The sequence below is a fragment of the Cryptotermes secundus genome, unplaced genomic scaffold (assembly GCF_002891405.2).
Source record: "Cryptotermes secundus unplaced genomic scaffold, Csec_1.0 scaffold286, whole genome shotgun sequence".
In the NCBI taxonomy this organism is placed as follows: Eukaryota; Metazoa; Arthropoda; class Insecta; order Blattodea; family Kalotermitidae; genus Cryptotermes; species Cryptotermes secundus.
Window position 1 is genome coordinate 266,508 of NW_019736399.1, and position 23,118 is coordinate 289,625.

Below are 23,118 nucleotides of genomic sequence, written 5' to 3' on the forward strand. Positions count from 1 at the left end.
GATACTGACAGCGGCGTCAGTTAACAAAGAGAAAACAAAGCTGTGGACAGTAGTAAATAAACCCATAAATGATATTTGTTTCTTAATTGACTCTTATTTAACGACGCTTCGTCAACTATATGAAGTCGAATGTGATCCAACACTGGATATTTACATTTAAATCAAAGCGCGAAAAAACAGGTTCAGTTGGATATGGATTATTCAGACTCCTACCAAAAGATGCCTCTCAAAACGAGATGGGCTGTCGGCAGAATGAAACTTTGACTGTGACATAAAAAAGAGCAAAATATAAACTTGATACATACATTTTAGTTGTACACACTACCTACATGACACATTGTATCCTCCTGTTGTGGACCCCTTACTAAGGGCCATCACCAGGACGTTCAGCATAGTATTAGAGTGTATTACTAACTTTTAGAACCGTCTCTGTGGTCTAGTGGTCAGAGTTCCTGGCTACAGATCCAGAAGTCCGGGTTCGTTTCCCGGCGCTACTAGATTTTCTGAAAAGTAGTGGGTCTGGAACGGGGTCCACTCAGCCTCTTGAGGATAATTGAGGAGCTATTTCAAGGAAATAGCGGCTCCGGTCTAAAAAAACCGAGATTAATGGCCGTGAGGAACGATTGCGCTCACCATGTGACACCCTCTATCCACAAAAGTTGACACTAACTTCGCCGACAAGCGGCGTTCGCTCGGTCGGTATAGTTCGCTTGCGGACTACATGCCACGGAGTTTGTTTTTTGTTTCCATTACTAACTTTCATCTGTCAGCTGTCTTTGTAAAGGATACTTCGTAAGGGTTATACAGATTCTTCGTCGCTGACTATTGGATTCTCGAGAATATCTGCGTTCCACTGAGCTCATTTTCTCGTTAAAAAATATTTTGTAGCTGATTTTACGACAATATCATTATCTCGATTTTATAGTGTCGAATGGTGAAATGTTTGACGAAGTGGACGGAATTTCAAAGGAAACAAACGTGACCTATTAGAGGCAGTGTCCCGGAAAATGCATGCAGGGACTGAGGAAATCGATAAAAACTCGGCCATAATAGCCGATGTCACGGCCGAAATTCGAACCAAGCACCAATTGAATACAAGTCTCAAGCCTTATGGCCGTGCCAACCAACTCAGCATTCTAAGATTATCAGCACCGACATGTTGTAATGGTGCCGACAATCCCTTACACAATTACACTGTGTATTTATTCAATTTGGTTTTTCTTTCTTTGATTCTTAACAGTTGAGAGACTACATAATTTACAGTAATCTTCCGATTTCTATTCTGTAAAATCTAATTTTGGAAATTAATAAGTTAATTAACAAGTTCCGCTTCGTAGATGATTTCATAATGGAATAATAAAGTCTCATTCCAATTGGCGGGTCCAGTCCTAAAAACTGTAAGAAAGTTTCTTCGAGAAGAAAATTCATTAAAATATTTGGATGAATAAGCAGAACCGACTTCATTATACGTCGCTATGATGTACGGAGCTTCTGATAGCTAGAGACAAAGTCTCTCTGATTAAATTGACAAAAAACACTGAATATAAGTTTCCTTTATGTAGTATTTCAATGGACACTTTACAAAGGAAATAAAGTTCTTTCTAAACGTCTTCAATTCTATTCTATGGCAAAACTGTGCGTAAAATTGAATCATTATCCACGTAACTTCTCTTTAGCCAAAAAAATCTTACAAGGGAATGGTCTGATCCGACATGTCGAAACTTGCCCTGATTTTTTTTTTTTTCACTGCAAGAGTACATACAACAAAATCCACTGTCAAAATTTTAGCTGCTAATACGCACTGCAAGTATTTTTTTTAATTGCTGAACATGGCCAATATCGTAGCCTGCCAGACCCTTTGAGAAATGTCCACCCCTAGCAGAGCAGTACGCAACACGCAACACGGCTGACTCACAGCCTAGGCTGGGTTTGTACAAACCTCTGGTACAAGCGGTTCCGAGTACAGAAAAAAAATGAGTAACTTCGGCAATTTTTAAAAAATACTTGCAGTGCGTATTAGCAGCTAAAATTTTGACAGTGGATTTTGTTGTATGTACTCTTGCAGTGAAAAAAAAAAAAATCAGGGCAAGTTTCGACATGTCGGAGCAGGGCATTCCCTTGTTAGACATTGTACCTAAGTGCTCTTATAAAACTATTTAATAAGTAAACGAAATAGTAGCGTTAGCCCCAGGCTAAACATATATAAAGTTTTTATGGTCGCAAATTTGATTCATAACTGGCTTTATAGGATTTAAGGGGGTATAGTATTCACTCAAATGAGCAAAAACGTCCCAGTCAACGTATGTGCAGAGACCAATGTTTGTGTGAGCTCTACAACAGATACTCTGTGTGGTTCCCGCGCATTTCAAAATAATTTTCAGTTCTTCGTGGCACAGAAGTGCGCACTCTGCCGAAAATTCCGGGTTTTACTCGAATCTCTTGAGGGCATTCCTTGCTTGTTGCTGTAATGCCTCTAAATCATTGATCGGCGCTGAATAGACCAAAATCTTTAGGCGTCCCCTCAGCCAGAAATCCAGAGGATTGAAGTCAGGAGACTGTGCAGGCCAGTGATTCGCTTTCGCCATCCTATCCACTTTTCACCGACAGTCTGGTTCAGATGCCGTATGAAGATGCGGAAAAAAAAATTATGGTGCGTATGTGAACCATATGGGTTGACGTTGATGAAGAGACACGTGTTCCAAGAACACTGGTAAAGCATTCACCAAAAAAGGAATGATGATACACTGCACGTATCTGTCTGTCAGGTAAGACATCTGGCCATAAAGAATTGATCATTACGATGCCAATCAAACACTGGCTCGCCTATATCTCCGTAAGCATTGAATTTTTGACATGTTGACTGGAGCCTTTTTTACTCATTTAAGAGAGTAATATATGAGGGTAAGTCAATAAGTAAGTTACAGATGGATATAGAACTTAAACAAATAAGAGTACTGATTTGAAAAATGCTTTCATTTCTCAACATAATCTCCCTGTACATTGAGGCACTTGTCCCATCGTTTCACAAGCCCCTGAAAACCAGTAGCATAAAGTTCTTTGGGCCAGCATGGCCAACTTCATAATGCATGACAGGTTAGGTTTTCACAAAGTCTGTGCACGACGGGTGCCGCGCATACTGACCCCACAACACAAAATGCAAAGAATGGGTCTGGCATTACAGCATCTCAAACGCTACCACGATGAAGGACACGATATGCTAGCCCGAATTGTAACAGGTGATGAGTCTTGCTCCAAGCGACTTCCGTTTGTTCGGCCCACTTAAACATCATCTTCGGCTGAACATTGTCCCGACGATGAAGCTGTAGAAAGAGAACTCACTGCCTTGTTCCGACAGCAGCCCAAAGAATTTTATGCTGCTGGTTTTCAGGGGCTTGAGAAACGACGAGACAAGTCCCTCAAAATACAGGGAAATTATGCTGAGAAATAAAAGCATTGTTGAAATCAGTACTCTTATTTGTTTAAGTTCTATTTCCATTTTTAACTTACTTATTGACTTCCCTACGTATCCCCTTAAAGCCTATAACACTAGTGTATCGACCTGTATGTGTCTGAGACGGGGTTTAGCGCCGTGTTTTATGATCACAATGCAATTAACGTACAATAAATAATGGATGAAACGACATAAAACATGGTGAAATTATTCTGGAACACGTTGCATAATTGTATTTGCAAGAAATAAACATCAAGGCCAATGAGGAACACAAAATCGCAAAGACTGAATTTAGAAAATGTGTATTCCACTGGAATATATGGTACTACTCCTGTTCTTTTCATGGTCTCGTCCTGGACAAGTGAGTCATAAACGAAATACAATTATGTACTGTGTCATCGTTAGAGATTTATAACTTCATTGGATTCCTGTTTAAATTTTCAGCCACTTAACAAGGAGACTTTCCTAAGTTTGGCAAATTTTCTGCGCAAAAGAAGGCCGGAATCAATAATTTCCTGACATGAAAAATCGCTAGCGAGAACATCTGGAAATGTTCCTTACACTGAGTTAAATTTCAATTAACATGCACATTGTGCTGACGAAAACAAAGAAACCGCTAAGTACACATACACTTCGCCAAGATTAGAACCAACCAACTTCAGTGTACGAAGCAGAATTTTTACTCTTTACGACAGACATGATTGTCAAGATAAAACCATTGATATAACCAATTAGATCCGAAACAGCCAGAGACGATCAATTTTTCTCCCATATAATTTGAAGTTTTAATGTCAATCTATCACCAACCAATAAATTAACTCCCTTATCAAAATACCCATTCTCATTGTTATATCATAAGATAAATTTAATACACGCCTGCTCTAGTTCCAGATTCTACTAGCGTGTTTACTCCTGCGTAATATAATGATTAGTACACCCATTGTGCTCTTAGTATTACAGATCCCACATTATTCGGCTTGCATCATGGCGGATGGGGGTGGGGGGTGGTATTATTGGCGAAACGTTGGCTTTCAGATCCAGTGAGCATCAACCGGCGTGGAAATGCACAAGCTTGCTAATATCAAGCAGACAGTGGGGTGGGAAACAGCATACGGTCTTCAGAAAATCTCTCAGTATTCCCTGGGATTTATTTCAACATATATCTAACGTTATAAAACTAGAACACTCCCGAAAACTGGAATCAGGGCTCTCCGAATCGATCGTTCATGTAAAACCCAGCCTCTCGTAAATTTCCATCTGTTAGTCCCTACAAGACCGAAGCTAATTTCCAAAACGACGCTCTATTACAACTTAACCTCACAGGTCTTACGAAGCTGTTCGGTCATAAATTTGTATTGCTTAAATATAACATTCGACATAGAAAGTTTCATAGCACTGTAAGTCTGAGCAACAGGGATTAAGCTTTACCAGTTCTTCCCCATAATCCTAGTTGATAAATCCGACATCTTTTTAAGCAATCCATTCTCTTAGGAATACCACAAGAAGACTCGTGGCGAAAAATGATCCCCTAGAGACAGACAAAATCGTAACGCGAAATGGCGATTATTTCGTCCCTTCGATAAGCCGTATATATGCGAGCCCCAATGAGGTGGATTTTTTCAATTGACCTAATCTTTCCAGCCGCATTATGACCCTGATGTCGACTCAGCCTCTAAAAGAAATGAGTACCAGGAATCTCCCTGGGTGGTAAAGGACGGCCGGCGCGCAAGGCTAACCTTACCGCCATCTGTGAGCCGATTGTCTAGAAAATGTGGGAACCTCAACATCTCACAACCCTATGGGTATTCACGGCCTGTTACAGGGATAGCTTTACTTTTTTTATAAAAAGGTAAATTTGTCCCTGTGCTCAACGAATTAAGCACTATGCCATGAAGGCGTATGGGGGAGTGGATGTATAAATCCAAATTGTCTTAACTTCGGCACTAGTTGGAGGTGAGTGGTCAGCTTCACGCCCTTGCCGCTTTAGCCCCGGGGAACCGGGGAAAGAGTCCTCGATTCCCATTGGATAGAAGGTTGAGTGAACCCCAGAGCCGGTCTGGACAAGAGAAGATTCTTGCTTACTCCGAACCCTCAGTCGTCCAGTCCGTAGCCAATCGCTATACCGACTACGCTATCCCAGCTCCATATGCAATATTAGAAACCCGCCGTTTCCTACACAACCACACGTTTAGTTCGCAGGGTTTGGCGAATACCACATACAGGGAAGTCTGAAAACATCTTTCACCGTCTAGGTAGCGTTGAATTGCGAACCTTCCTACACGGAAAAAAAGCACAGGTCTAGCATATTTGTTTCTGCTGGCGACTGTGTCATTAGTTCAAAAGATATAGCGTTGAATGACGATTACTGAACTAGAAAAGATGTGCTAGGTACAGGCCAATGCATAATTTGAGGCACTATCCCGGGATTCGCTTGGAGGGACTGAAGAAAACAACAAAAATCCTCAGGACAGCCAGTCTCCAGGCCGAGATTTGAACCCAGGGCATCCAGAATACATGGGCTGTTTAGTAATGCATATTATTAATTCGCAATTTGCTTGACATGAACCTCCATGATTTTTACAGGCCACCTAAATTGGTTGGGACAGTGAGATTGTGGTGATGGTTGGGCAAGTGTCTAAGCCTTGGGAGACAGGAAATGCATACAAAAGTTTGTTGCACAAACTTCTTAAAAACACTATAATTTTTTAAATTTATTTTAACTACGTTAGTATTTTAACATACCTTAATTACCAATAGTAGAAATTTCTTTACAACATGTGTTAATCATGCACATGAAGTGTTTCCTTTGTCATTAACTTTGCCTTTTGATGGCCAATAATGGCCAAAACATGGAAAGTTTTTATTTTACATAAAATGTTTGCTTTTGATGGACTTCGATATTTATTAATTTCTTGAAAGAGGCTAATCTGAAACTTCTAGACGAAGACTGGAAGATAAATTAAAAGTAACAGAGACAGATTATGAAGGGTTGTGGGTGGCATTAACCCAGGATTTGAGGCCGCGCCATAGCTCAAGTGGTTAGTTGCTGGCTACCCACTGCGGGGGCCCGGGTTTGATCCCAGGTCTGGTGAAGTTGGATTTGTGGTGAACAAAGTTGTGCTGGGGCAGGTTTTCTCAGAGTACTTCGGTTTCCCCTGCCAATCTTCATTCCATCAAATTCTCCATCATCATCACCTGGGGCAGGTACAATAGGCCAATCAGTGGCCGGCGTGCCAAGTGGACCCAGCTGGACTCCACCCCCCACTAAGCTAACCCAGGATTTTATCTGATCACAGGTTATATCAGTGCTGATAAAATCTTTGGGTTCTGCTGTTACAGTGCCACCTTCATACTTGGATAAAAGATAAACCAGTTTACAGACATTGAGTTTTACACCACAGAGGAATACAATGTTGTGAATGCCAACATATCTTGCAAGTATGTTTCAGACAGTCTAGCTTTTCAGTAGTTTCAAGATCATACGGCTTTCAGTCTCTAAGACTCCTGTGATGGAAGGTACAAGTAAGGTAAAGTTGTCCCTGTGCTTAACTAATTAAGCACTACACCATGAAGGCGTATGGGGGAGTGGATGTATACATCCACATTTTCTTAGCCTTGGCACCAGCTGGAGGTGGTTAGCTTCATGCCCCTGCCACTTTACCCCCCCAAGGAAAAGAGCCCCCAGTACCCATTGGATAGGAGGCTGAGTGGGACCCAAAGCCGGTTTGGACGATATGGAGAACAAAAATTCTGACCCTGACAGGAATCAAACTCTGACCCATAGGCAGTCACTATACAGACTGTGCTAACCTGTACTGTAAGCAAAACTCATGAAAAAATAAGTGTACAATCTATGCCCTATCCCACACCAAATTTCATGTTTCCTAGTTAAGCCACCATTACTTTATAAATATGCAGAAAAAAGCTTCCTATTGTGGCATACAAACCCACTGCTAGGCAAAGACCTCGATACAAATAAGACAACATCCATTTCAATGCAACAGGTCAGTAAACAAGTTCCTGTGGCAGGCGCCAAGAAGTTATAAAAAAGAAAACTGGGGCAACCATTTCAATTGACAGTCAGCAGGCAGTGCTGTACTGAAATCTTGAAGGAAGGACCTGAGCACGGGAAGCTGAAGAATCTCCACCAGAAAAAGGTTGAAGACACTGCAGACTGGAGAACACTTGGTGTGTAGTGATTTGTGGAGATCAATGATAAACCTGTAATTATCTGCAGTTCTGAGTGGTGTATAGGTGGTCAATAAATCCAATTATCCAATCCATACCCGATGTTTAGTCATGCCCCTAATCATGACAATACTATCTCAACATGTTTCACCACAAACATTTAAACACTTGTAGCACCAGCATATCAACATTTACAGTAGGAATAAAACTGTGGACGGCAGAAACATATTCGTACCAAGTTTCATGAAAATACACACACAAGGTTAATTAATCCTGGAGGAGCTACCACACATGCAGGCATGAGGAATTATAATTTTCATTTTCCCTTAGAAAGCAATATTCTAAAATTTTATAATATAACCATAAACTACATACTCCTAGTCAAATGCAACCAGTATGATCAAGTTAAATACGACATACAACAACCATCATTATTATAAACAGATGGGAAAGGGTGATGAATTAAAGCATTCACAATTTAATTTTAAGCAATATTTTTATTCGTGACCCAAATCTGAAACATAATTTACATTTTACTTCTTTGGAGACCCTTCTGCTACTTTCTTGGTTTCCTCTGCTGGCGCCTTGCCTTCTTTAGCTGGAGCCTTGGCTTCCTTAGCTGGTGCCTTCGCTTCTTTAGCTGGCGCCTTGGCTTCTTTCGCTGGCGCCTTGGCTTCCTTAGCTGGCGCCTTGGCTTCCTTACCTAGCACCTTGGCTTCCTTAGCTGCTGCCTTGCCTCCCTTTGCTGGTGCCTTTCCTCCCTTCCCTGGTGCCTTGGCTCCCTTCGCTGGTGCCTTGCCTCCCTTCCCTGGTGCCTTGGCTCCCTTCACTGGTGTCTTGTCTCCCTTTGCTGGTGTCTTGGCCTTCTTACCTTCCTTGCCTGGTGTAGGTTTTTCCTCCTTCTCAACTTTAGGTTTCTTGGCTTTTTCGGCCTTAGCTTTTTGAATAGCAGCACGCCGTTGCTCCTGCAACTTCCGAGCCCTGGCTTCTGCTGCCGTTGGCTCCAATGTAATCTAGAAATAGCAAGGATAAAAATACCTGTACATAAAACATCTTGCAGACATACTTCCTATATGTTACATAATATACAATCAATATGAGTACTTTCTCATATACTTCCCAACATGTGGTCTGCCAACTCAGGGGTTTCATGTTGTGCCAACAACCATCAATGTAGAAAACCAATATCATATGAGTAGTCATGAGAAGTCATGAATTCCTCGGCACAAGCAAAGCAACGGATAAAGACCATCAGGTTTGGTACATACAATATCAAGTATCTGTATAAGGCAAGTTAACTGAAATCAATAGTAAGAGTAATACAGTGAAATGATAACTTTACACTTTAAAATTATGTTTTTCCAGACACATATACAGTTAGCTCCGTATTATCCAGCATGAAAGCAGAATGGTGCATGCTGGTTGCATGAGGGGAAACTCTTACAGAAACTCGGCACAAAATCAAAACAATACATCACTTTAGTTTTCCCACACAAGTTTTCCTACAAGACACAGTGCACTGACAGGTTAAAAATTTGATATATATACTGCAACGTGACAACAAATTCAAACAGCATCTACAGTAATGTTAAGTGCACAGAGGACAGGCAGTGCTGCTGTTGGCTACCACACAGAAGGTGAACATGTGCACTGCAGGTCTGTTTCTGAATGACTTTATTAAAAACGAAAATTGTCTTTGAAATTTCTGCTAATTTGACAAGAACTCCAGCTGCCTGAATACCAGATAATCACAAGTTTACTACATCTGGACTTAGCCTAATGAGAATTATTTATGTTTTATTAACAGATAAAATAATTGAAGTTTCACCTTTTAGAATTTATCTGATTTTATACAATCGCTTTTAAAGAGTGTAGTGGTGATCAGAATGCCAAAAATAATCAAGATTATTCATAACCCAATGCTCTGAAGAAATATTTTCATCATTTCACCATTATGATTGCACTCTGAAAACTGAATACATTCACTGTAAATGTAACGGCCACATAACACATTATAAATCCCAACCGGGCATGAAAACTGTCAATACTACATACCTAAGATCTTACAATAACCATTCTTACTTGTGGCATGAAAACTGCAATCAAGCAATGCGATAGCATGTATATACAGATAACGGGACAACATCCAACAACTCTCCAATAGCGCTGACAATGTCACAGTTCACAACAGACGAAATAACTTTCCACATTACATCTGTACAGACATCATCACACACAGTCAAATACACACTGTACATATAAGTTAAAACAGATACAAACCCCTCGCTTCTTGGCAAGCAGCTCTTGCCGTTTGCGCCTGCTCTGGAGTGATGTAAGGATTGCCTTGCGTTTCAAAACTGCAGCATATGGATTCAGTCTCAGCATTGCACGTGTGTTAGTCAGTGGATTCAGCTTCTTCACACTACGCTTCTGCTTTCTGCAAAATATGTTTCAGCCACTTCAAGCACATATTTATTTTTGAATCCCAAAAGTACAAACTGCTTATCTCATCAGTCAGCTGTAAATCAAATCATGGTTTCTCATAACCCAATGCTCTGTTTTGATTAGCTTCATCATGTTCATTCAATAAAAGTGGCTTTAGTCCACAAGCGAACTATACCAACTGAGCGACCACCACTTGTCAGTGAAGTTTGTGCATTAAGCCAAATAAAATTTCAAAGTAAGACATGAATACTTATTTTTCTGTAGTTGCCATGTGAACAAAAGAACAATAAACAAAATATACATACTTCTTCATTAAGTGTTCAATAACCTACAATCATCAAATGATTACTATTAAATAAGTATGAAAGCTATGCCTGTGCTTAACTAATTAAGCACTATGGAACGAAGATGTATAGGGGACAGGATGTATAGAATCACATAATCTTGACCTCTGCACTAGTTGGTGACTGGTCAGTTTCATGCCCTGGCCGCTTTACCCCCCAAGGAAAGAGAACCCCAGTACCCACTGAAGAGGCAGCTGTGTGGACCCTAGAACCAATCTTGATGACATGGAAATAAAAAAAAAATTCTTGCCCCTATCAGGACTTGAACTCCAACCCCCCTCCACCAAGCCTGTACCCAGTTACTATACCGACTGCACTATCCCGGCTCCCAGTATATGAAAGTAATAACTGGAATTAAAGAAAAACTGATTTCTGCATTTTTACATTAAGTGGAACTTCCATTTAACAGTTCTTGAGTAACAAGGATTTTCTCTCACATACTGAATTTCTGTGCTCCCCAAAACAAGCATCTTCTATTCAAGCCCTCTCCAGTTTCACTTTCCAACATGTCTTCCAGATTCAAAATAAGGGTTTCACTGCAATCTCACTTGACCACAACCTGGAGAAACTCTCACCATGAGAAAATGAAGAAACAAAGTGTCTCCTGGGTACTTAAATAACATCCTTAATCAAACTTTCGATCAATGTCAGACTATGAAGAATGCCATCTTCTGGAATGTGGCGCCATGTAGATGTTGTGTGAACTGATGTTTCACACAATGTGTCAGTCTACATTGGTTCCTCACTCACAAATTTTTCTAATCTGATGATGGAAGCAATATATTCCTCTGAAATGTCAGTTCACATACAAATCTACACGGTGCAACATCCCAGGAGACAGCATTCTTCAGCACATTCAAATTTCAGTAATCAATTTTTTCTATTAATTTAAAAAAAACTGAAAGAGCCTTAACTCTTGCTCTATAACAAATAAACACAAAAAATATGAATTGAAGTCTCCTAAAAGATTACAACACAATCTTGAGTAATCCGACATATATGGGACCAAGGTATCGCCGGATTACCGAAAAAGACAGATTACTGACAAAAGTGTATCGTAGCATATCCAACACCATACTCTTTAGCCAATTTATTATTTTTTTACCTTTGTCAGAACTGGACATCTTCAATACGCATTAAATACGGCACTGTATGAAAAGAACTGTACAAGAATGTAGAGTACCGAAGAACTGAAACACTGTGTACTAGCAAGGGTCTAAATAAATCAGTCTGTCAAGCTCGACTGAACACAAGTCAGCCTCTGCTGCCTGCAGAAACCTGCAGAAGGTCATGGACACCTGTCTGGTGCCTGATCACTGGATATGATAAACTAACACACGGCCAGATTACCAGGACTGTACTGTACTTAAAAATGGGGCTTCATCTCTCACTTGTTACTTAATTGCTTATAGCTAATGAAGATGTATTACTGAAGGGGAGGAAACTTACATTGGAGCACGTAGAACAGACCGAATTTCCTCAGCTTTCAGCAGGCGAGTCAAATCTGTGTTTGCCATTTTGGGCATAGGTAAATTGTAACCCTTCTTCAGTTTAGATGTCTTACGCCAAGAACCAAATAATTCATCCAATTTGGAGAAGGCAGACTGTGTCCAGATCACAAAACGTCCCACATGACCTCCAGGGGCCAGTTTCAGCAGGTTCAGTTTAGACACGTTTATCAGGTCGACACCAGGGATGTTACGGAATGCCTTTGTCAAACCCTGCAGCACCACATAAACAGGTACAAACTAATATACTTTTCCACTGTTCCATCATATGTCTGAAATATACAACATGTCATTGCTCCAATTTATCAGATACACGATGCAAAGTTACCCAAGACCACACGAATACAGTCATGGTAAATATCAGTTTCCACTTGGGTTTCACACAAAAATGGAACACTTTACCTCAGAAATTAAATCTGTTTCCTTATAACTCATTATTTAACAATTTGGTCTGCCCACACCGTTATCTGTGGCAAGTCACGGCACCTCACGTGACTGAACAGTCATGCTGCAGATCACATGGCAAACAGCATATTTTCATTAAACAATGGTAAATAGTGCCTTCCCACTCAGGACTTTATGTCGCCTGCTACCCGTATGTAATACTATGAGAAATATAAAAGAAACAGTTTTTTTAAATAAAAATGATGGAAGGTCCATCAATAACGTAACAAAATGTGGTACTGCTACATTTCACACATGTGAACAAATTTCTAAATAAAGCACTCCCCAAATATGTGCCAGAAGAACTGCTGCTTGAACAAACTTGCTTGGTACAGGCAGCTGAATTTTTGGAACAGAGATTACACAAACTTCAAACTAATCCCCAGCCCCCCTCATTTTCTGAATTCTAACCACCCTTAATCCATAAGCTTTGGCACCCCAAATGACACTTACCTGGGACATAAAACGGTATCCTCACCTGATCTTGTCCGTAGATGACGAGAGGGCCACGCCGCTGGATGCGTCGACGGTTTCGCATCTTACCCTTGCCAGCACGAAATCTTCTTGACTTGTACACCTATGAACAAAATTATGCACTCAATATGCTAGTCACTTCCCGCTTACTTCCAATGTTGCATGGAAAACTAATTAAGTGGAAATCAGTATTGAATTTCTTATCAGCGTACTGTCAACAACACAGACCAATTAAAATCAATCATCACATTTCCTCAAATCAATGAGTGCTGCCTACTAAAACAATGCATTCATATTCCTTCCAACACAGCACCTGTGTATCTCTGTCCAGTTCTGTACTGCTTGATGTCACCCACTCACGTTCAGTAAGCTATGGGTCTGATGACCAGGGAATTTGAATTCAATACCCAACACAGGCAAGATATTTTTTCTTCTTCACAAGAGTTAAAATCAATTCTCGGGGCTAACTAGCATCCTATCCTGTTGTGCAGGGCACTCTTTTCCAAGCAGTGATTCGGCCTCCATCTAATGTTGAAATGAAGTATGTGAGGAGTTATACCTTTACCTCCACACTACACCATGAACACATATGTAGGAATGGAGGTACAGCTTGACCATTCCTGACGCTTGGAACTAGGTGGAGTTGAGAGGTCAGCTTCACAAACCAGGTACTTTACCCCTGGGGAAAGAACTCCTCATATCCACTGGATGGGCCCCAAAGCCAGTCTGGATACTGTGTAGTAGAGAAAAATTCCTTTGATCCTGCTGGGAATCGAACCCTGGAAATCCAGCCTGTAGCCCATCGCTATACCAACTGAGACACAAAACCACCTCTTCAGGCTCATTATAATTTTCACCGTTCTAAACATTACAGACCTCCAACCAGCTGCAAGTGTTATTCTACTCACCTTCAGCACGCACCTAAATTCTGGGTAACCAACCATAACACATTATAAATCATACCTTCTGAATATCAGCCCACGCCTTTATGCGGCGCAAAAAAACGACAGCCTGCTTGGTCTTTGAATATTCCTGCACCTTATCATCCACTACCAACGGAAGTTCAGGTATATCTTGAATTAAATGACCTAAAACCAAAACCTTCCATAAGTACGCATATTCAACTAACATCACTGCATAATACAACCAAACGCTTGAACACAAAACTCTACAGTAGTGAACAAAGAACAGGTACACAAAAATTCAAATTCTCAATTTTAATCCCTCTTCCATGACCAGAAATCATGTCCTTTCTGCTTCTGTAACAAGCCCTCCCCCTTTTTTTCTCAGCTTCATGGGGTGGGGTGAGACTCGGTCCACTTAAGTTTGTTGGCCGCTAATGGGTCTATTGTACCAGTCCCAATTGGTATCTGCGTATGTAACATTTGGTGGAATTAGAATTGGTAGGGGTATTTCACTACTTTGAGGAAACCTTCCCCGGTGCCACTTTGTCCACCATAAACCACACGACTTGACCTGGGACCGTACTAAAACCACTGCAGTAGGAAACCAATGACTAACGACGTGAGCTATAGCCGTGGTTCTCAACCTTTGTCAGACCCCAGCCTGGCAATTTTTTTTTTCTATAACACAAGGGCCTGGTGGTTGAGAAACACTGAGCTGTAGCAAAGCTCTTCCTTACTTAAAATATAATAGAATTATAAATCTCATACTTTAATTTCTTCTCTTCTGCTTGTACCTAATGTCATAAAGATTACTGTCTCTTGGATGTGCCACATGCACTTTGGCAGATCATTGCCAATGTTTCAGAGTGACCTCCTGCCTCCAACATCAGCAGCAGCCAGTAACCTTAACAGTCATCACAAGAACTTCATACCTCCCTATTCTTCTACAAACTAATTTGGGGGGGGGGGGCGAAGGAAAAAAAACATGTAATGTTGTCCCTATGCTTAATTAAGCGCTATGCCATGAGAACATATGGGGGATATACCATTACTTACTTACTTACTTACTCATGAAGCTGAGCCCTTCTGGAGGTGCTGCCAATTCTGCAGGTACTCAAGAATTTTCCAGCATTTTATGGAACCCGAAGGTTCATTACCATGTTCACAAGAGCCCTCAACTGGTCTTTATCATGAGCCAGATAAATCCAATCAATACCATCCCATCCTATCTCTCTAAGATCCATTTTAATATTGTCCACCCACCTACGTCTTGGTCTTCCCAGAGGTCTCTTTCCTTCTGGCTTTCCCACCAATATCCTATATGCATTTGTCTCCCCCATTTGTGATACATGCCCTGCCCACCTCATCCTCCTTGACTTGATCATTCTAATTATACTTGGAGAATAGTACAAATTATGAAGCTCTTCATTATGCAGTTGGGGGGGGGGATATACCATACCATTCAATCTTTATTTTATCAGTGTTCCAACAGCAATTTCAAATCCCTAAAAATATGGCTGAAGCATGAACTAAAGCCTGACCAACTAAGTAAACCCCTTCTGAAATAAATATCTCAGTCTATATCAAGCATTCTAGTATAAATCTTTACAGCGCCTGTTATTCAATAAGCAAATAGTTCTGACTTTTTAGGGAAGAAAATGAGACTGACCGACATTTGCAGTCGGTGCCACTGTGACAATGAAACACTGCACACAACAATGTGGAACATACAGGAAGATAATACAAAGTTAATAATGTAACCAAATCCACCAGTTTGCAGCTGCATCAAAGTATACCACTGAAACATATGCATATTATAAACATCGTCAATCAAACACAATTTTATTATTTTCCTTTCTCTACATTTCTGATTTTATGTGGTGGTCATACATTCAAGACCTTGTATCTGAGTACACATACACCAGACAGTGCGAACTTGGCCTACCCTCTCATCTTTCACCAAGGCAGTTACAACAATAACAGTCCAGCAACTTTCCAATAGAACCTCATACAACTTCATGACCTGTTTCTGCCCATAATTTCGAATACTTTTGATTCCCACAACCTGTACATCAGACACAATCTCAAACACTTCACGTGGTCTCCATGTCAATAATCACTAACTGGGAGGAAAAGCACAATAGATCATTGAAAGTCGCAGTGTGGGGGCCAGTTTTTATGGCCCACCCCTTACTTACTTACTTATAATTGGGAGGGAAAAACGCTAATTCCCCTCTTCCCTTTACATACCAAATTTATGTACATTTTACTAGCTTACCAATAACACTCAAGAAAACGTAGGTCTATACATCCACTCCCCCATATGCCTTCAATGCACAGTGCTTAATTAATTAAGCACAGGGACACTTTACCTTACCAGTAACACTTCAACAGTTAGGTTAACAAAGCCACCATGGCAATGTCTTACGTTCTCCAAAACTATGACTGTCCCACAAGTTGGACACAAAACTTATATACTCTTAATAACACTCACTCTCACCACAGAGGTTTGTGTGCTGGGAATACTAATGGACTGGAATTACAAATACAAAGGTGAGAAGATCATGCATGGCAAAAAGTTCACTTGAGGTTCATGACATTTCATCAACTGGTTCAAAATTTTATTAGGAAAAAGGGAGTCGAAGCAAGCACAGAATGACCATGAATCTGTATTTCCTTGAACACAGCATGGCACAACAAAACAAATTTAATAGAGCCCAGGCCTATTTCACAGAGCAAAAACAGATCAAACTCTCATCTCATCACAATCCTTTCCAGTATTAGCTCCAATTAGATCTGCTAGGGATATTACAAAACAGAATATTTCCATCATTCCAAATGTCTTCCCAAACTCTTCCTTTTTGGCCATTATTATAAAACTTATTTTGGAATTCTGAAAGTGATGCTGTCAACTTATTCTTTCCAATATATTTTCTACTGCTCTACCAATTCTTTACATTCTCATTAAAATGTCATTTAAAATTCAAATACTAAAAAAGCTTGCGCTTATAGCGCCTCACTAGGCCACGCCATAGCTCAAGCGGTAAGTCACTGGCTTCCCACCGCGGTGGCCTGGGTTCGATCCCAGGTCTGGTCAAGAGGGATTTGTGGTGGACAAAGTGGCGCTGGGGCGGATTTTCTCCAAGCACTTCAGTTTCCCTTGCCATCTTTATTCCACCAAATTCTCCAACATTATAATCACTCGGGGCTGGTACAATAGGCCAATCAGTGGCTGCCGTACCAAGTGGACCCAGTTGGACTCCACCTCATGCTGATGTTTTAAATACAAGGGACAATGCATTATATAATAATAACAGAGAGATTGATAATCTGTTGGTCTCTAAGAGATCCTGTATGCAGAAAAAGGCGGCACAGAATAGCAAAGTAACCACTTTAATGTAGCACTCAGCAACATCCAAGCAAATTATATTTGCAGACATGTGCATAAAACATTATGATCCCAACTGTACCAATATTCTGTGTCTAATAATATCATGTTATCCTCAGCGACACAGATTAGTATGTCATCATGCGAAAATTATTAATGTCTATTTTCAATGCAGGGAAAAAACCAAAGTCACCATATTGATGGTCTCTCTGTACACACAGGACTCTTTTATTTCACCCGTAAGGTTGCCTACTTAATGTATAACATACCTGCAATGATGGGATACACAAAGAATACTATTATTTTCAATTTACCAGAATTTTTCCAGCTTTTTTTATAAAAACATACCTAAATACCTAAAAGTTTCAAATACACAAGACAGCAAGAACTGTTCTGTACAGCTTACCTTACTTCTATTCAAAAATTTTATTTTTACAATTCCTAATAGTTTACAAAAATGTTTATTAACTAAAACCTACAACAAAATCTGCATATATTTCAGGTATGTTGATGTACTGCCACTTCTCTCACATGCCCCAAAGAGTACATATATCACCAGCTGAGAAACACATTAGACCAGCCTCAGATTTTCACAGCATGTTCCATCATAATGCACAAACAAATTTCATTCCAAAACAGAACTGTATAAAAAGAAACAAGCAAAAATTTAACCTACATGTCGACGCTAACTTGATGACCACACTTTTAGCGTGATGCATACATTAACATATCATGAGTACCATTACTGCCAACATTACCTTTTGACATCACAAGTGCTGGAACACCACTTGCAGCAATAGCAGACACGAGGGCATAGCGCTTCTGGTTTATGTTGATGCGTCTATGCCAGCGACGCCACGGCTTGGTGGGAGCAAACATTCTCCCACCTCGGCACATGTTCCCGAAAGCTCCCTGACCTGAACGATGAGTACCCCCACCACGCACGCGAGGAATACGTGCCACAGCACGTCCAGTACCCCATGATTCAGCACTAGTCTGATGACCTATAGACATGTTACAGTCAGCACCATTCGAACACACTGAAACATCTGTCTACATATATGAACTTTCAAAGATTACAATAGCTTAACATCACTGATAATTCCAATTAGTTAAGTTAATTCCCCATGGATGGTGTCTCCACCTCACTGTGGTGGTGGGGTTTGAGTGCTCCTGAGAGCCTGAGAGCTATGCCAGCGGTGGCGTAGCTACTGGTAGAGTCACCCATGCCAGACAGATCAAGGGGTAGGAACCAGACGAAGAGAGATACCCTGGTCATCCAGGTTGGGGGTTGGGCCTCACACAATAAAGATTAAACTGTTCAGAAACCAATCAGCCTCTGATGGAGGAAACTCCTTCAGGAGGCCGAAGCTCACCCTAAGCTGTAGCGCCAAGGGGAATGAGGAAGGAAGGACTTAGAGAACTGGTAGTCTAGGGGTAATGACTCTCCTACTAATGCAGTGTGTGTTGAGTTTGGGACTAGCCAGACTGAGGATGAATCTTCTGCATTTCTGACGCTTTGTGAATGTGCAGAATGCCCACTGAATTTCAAATTTCATCTTAAGCTCTAGATTTATTGCCCAGCTACCACTACTAACTTCACCATCATCCTGTCATCTGAGACGTAACAAAAACCCTGCCAAGGACAAAGATTATACCTGGTGGCATACGTCACAACACATCAAAATACAAATTAATAAACATTAAATGCTATTTCAGGAGTAACAACATAGTAAATTCAAAAACTCAATATGTTCCCATCAAAACAAATGACTGGCTATTATCATGAGCAAGCTCCACCCAACTCCTCTTCTTATAACTTAGATCCATCTTAATGTTATCCTTTCACCTCTTCCTCAGGCTCCTATGTGGTCATTTTCTTACTTCGCCAGTATACATTCCTTGGCACCTGTATCTTAGCCACATGACCACATTACAGTATAAAAGAAGCAAAAATTAATGAAAGCATTAGTATATTCACTGTGGGCAGGTGGTAGCGTAGTTGATTGAGGCACTATGCTACAAGCCAGAAGGTCGCAGGTTTGATTCCTGATGAGGTCACTATTCTTTTCAATTCACCTAATCCTTCCAGCTGCACTATGGCCCTGGGGTTGACTCAGCCTCTAACAGAAATGAGTACCAGGAAGATTACTGTGTGTNGAAATCTTCATGGGGGGGCGGGGGGTAAAGGGCAGCAAGCGCATAAGGCTGACAACTTTACCGCTATCTCTGATCTGATTGTCTAGAAAATGTGGGAGCCTCGATGTCCCACAACCCTATGGGCCTTCATGGCATGTTACAGGGATAGCTTTAACTTTTTAGCATATTCACTGTTCTTAATACCAACATAATGTAACAAATTAAAATCCCAATTCTTATTACCAAAGTGTGAAAACAATTCAAAATGAAAGGCCATAAGACAAATAGCTGTGGAGTAACACTGCCCTCACCCAGTCAAAGGTAACTGGGGGGGAACGCCTAGTCACCCACTTGCTTTTGCACTTTCTAGAACACCAGAACATATATAATTGAAAAGGTGTGGACATTATCAGTGCTTATTCACACAGCATGTATTGTTAACTTTCACCTATTATCAGATGAAAGATTTCATGGCATACTGCTGTCTCCAGAAAACTGATTTGGCTAAGGCACAAGTACTGTACATTTAAACTGGAACTGAAATAAAAATTGTGAGGCTAATTAAAATATATACATACTGTGTACCTAGCAAGAGTTTGCAGTTAATCATGTACAGTAAAACTTGGTTATAGCAACATCGGTTTCTGCGACACCTTGTCTATTGCGTCAAATATTCAATGGTACGAACTAATTCCTCATAAAGCAACTGTTTTTATACCTTGCTTAGTACGACATGCACAAATGCATCAACCTCGTATGTAACGTCATTTTCATTCCTGAATTTCTCTGATATCGTGGGAAAGTTCGATGTGTCTGCCCACCCTCACTTTCTCTACTTGCTGACGTGACTGTCCTGGAAGAATACGACCGCGGGCTGCAAGAGGAGCGTGGGTTTTATGCGAAAACAAGGGTGTGGGGTGGGACTGCGTGAATAGTGCAAGAGGACGCGGCAGGTTGTTAACTGCATTCCTTTCCTAGAATCTCGTCTAACAGGACCTCACATTGTCTACTTACCCTATAGTGTTCCTGCCTAAACCCAGAGAAGTGCAGTAGCGAAAACATGGCAATGAAAAGGAAAGTTTTAAGCATTGAAGAGAAAGTTAAAGTGATTCGTGAAATATTGTGTGTATTGTCAGTGAAAAGCGCTGTAATATGTCTTTGATATTACGCATTTGGGCAATTCCACGTTAATGTTACGTTAGTCTGTACTTAACTACGTATTTCACTAAAAAATGCAACATTTTAACTCGGTTTTTGGTAGATTTTTAGGTGACTAACATAAGGCTACTGTGGAAGTGGCCATTTCGGTTACGACGACATTCATTTATAACGACACTATTTTTAGGTCCCTTTGATGACGTTATAACCAAGTTCTACTGTACATGTACAAGATGACCTCAATCTTCCAGTATATAACACCTCTAAGTTCATTTTCTGGGTCAAAGAATAAGCCATACAAACTACAGTGGCAGCTATGCTGATTTCTTGCTTGGTTTATTCTTCCACCCTGAAGATGGAGGCAATACATTCCTCTGAAACATCAGCTGAATTTCAATGGACTGAATGGCTTTATATCTCAGAAGAAAGAACTCTTCATAACTACTGTTGCAAGAACCACAAACCCTACATGCTTCCCCATTTCATAAAAAGTTAAAATAAGGGGATGTTTTATCCTTACTGTGTACCAATTCTGCTCCAGAACATGCAGATGAGATGCCTGTTTATACTGATAATTTGTTAGGGAAAAACAAATACCTTAAAGTAGGTCACAGATTTTTTAACAGGCTGGTAATGACATCAGGATATGATAAACATAACATGGAACAAAAAAAAAACTAGGTGGGTTGGCATAGAGGTAATGCCTTACACTCATATTTGGGAGGTGCTGAGTTTGAATCTGAGCAAAGACATTGGTTGCCCTGACTGAGGCTTTTCATTTTTCCTCAGCCCCCACCCAGAAAAACAGCTTTCTTCCTAATCCTTTTCCAATTCATCATCCTGCCACTGAAGGCTACAATCTACAGGACTCCACAAAACCATCAACAATAAATACATAGTTATGTGTAACAACTGATGTGAGAATATTTCCAAATATACATAACCAGCAAAAGGCACAAACAGAAATGTGCTTTATAATCGGCTACAGACAAAATAAACCAGACATGTGCGTTGACTAATGAATGACTGGGAAGAATTGTGGATCGGTCATGTCCAACTTGAGTCTGACAACTAAGAAAAACCACTAAGGATAGGTGGTATCCAGAAGTGCTACTCCCTGGAAAACAAAATTACATCTGTCACTTCTGAGTGTAATCTAACATTATAATAGTGAACTCTTGGTATAATACAGGAAATGTAAGACAAGGAATACATACAGCATGTTAGTGGAAAAACTGAATACATTATATTCCCATTGGCTCCACATCCTGTAACATTACTGTCTTATAAAATTTTCTCTCCCTGTCATGCCCTTTCAACATAAAAAGAGAGTTCAACACAAAGTTATAATGCTACCAACTTTCAAAACTTTACTATACCTGCATCTTTGTTTACAGAGTATGGCTGACGATGATTCTTTGCCATATTATCATGCACAAAATTCACAATATCAGGCCTAATTGGGGCCTTGAAGACTGCAGGCAAAGCAACAGTTGTGCCCAATGGCTCATTTTTGTCATTGTATATACTAATAAGAGGACGTGCTGCTGATAGCGACTGAAAACACAAATAACCAAGTCAGGGTATTGTCACTGCAAATTTTCAAAAAATGCAAACATGAAACGTGGATTTGTTGGTTCCCTTGAGATCTCTTACACAATATGAAAGAGAATGCCTTCAGAACCGCTCATAATATAGCACATTTCAGGAACATCCAAGCAAATGGCATTTGCAAAGATGTGGACATATACAGTGCATTAACTAACAACCCAATTCTTATATTCAAACCCCACTTACTTATAACAGAGGGCTTGGGGAGCTAAACACCACCAAACATACTTCCGAAGTGGAAGAAAATATCGATGCCAACTCTTACTTTAGATTCGCTACTGTATCCACATCACAACCACACGGTACTTTCACCCTAGTACATAAAAATTATATTCACTTCCCGCTGCCAGTAACACCGAGGTTACTGTACTTTCCAGGCATTCAACACGAACTCCACATACAGTACAAACGTAAAATGAACTGAACACTACTGTATTCTGGGATATAACGCAGTGTAGTCAACCAACGTTTCGGAGGAACATATCGCCTCCATCTTCTGGGACGAATAAGCCGAGTTGGATACGAGCATGTAAGCTATTGGTATCTTCCTGTTTATTCGACCCTGAAGATGGAGATGATGTTCCTCCAACACGTCGGCGACTTTCAACGGACTGCGCGGCGTTATATCCCAGAAGATAGTACCCTTCATAAACACCACTGAAAAAGCCTTAAATCCTACGTAAATTTAACTATTCTAGTTAATGGAATGTCGAGAAATTCAGTACAATGTCCAAGTAACAAAGCTCCTTACACTACTTGAAACCAATCTCAAAAGTAATTACTTATTTTATACCTATACTGATAAAGAGGGGCCTAATCTTAGCTCTTATGTAGCACTCCTCGTGAACCACGTGGTACATTCATAAGCAAAATGTACTACATATTAACATATTTAAAAGCAGAAATACAATAACATTTTCTGAATTTGTACCGATATCGACCGCACATTAACTTACCATCTTCAACAACAAATTTTAACCAAATAGCCCAAATCACTCTCATACAATTCCATCCGCCATTCCACAAAAGGCCGACGAGTCAGATACTACACGTCGGAACAATT

General features: G+C 40.4%; 1 protein-coding gene across 1 annotated transcript; it reads right to left on the reverse strand.

Moving 5' to 3' along the window:
* Positions 1-8,116: 8,116 nt before the first annotated feature.
* LOC111869840 (60S ribosomal protein L4) lies at positions 8,117-23,118 on the reverse strand. Its single transcript, XM_023861666.1, has 8 exons — positions 23,012-23,118; positions 21,824-22,001; positions 17,906-18,151; positions 13,818-13,942; positions 12,859-12,957; positions 11,878-12,149; positions 9,920-10,076; positions 8,117-8,652 (listed from the first exon to the last, which is right to left on the reverse strand). Exons 1-8 carry the CDS (start codon positions 23,012-23,014, stop codon positions 8,173-8,175), a joined length of 1,560 nt encoding a protein of 519 aa, XP_023717434.1. The 5' UTR covers positions 23,015-23,118; the 3' UTR covers positions 8,117-8,172.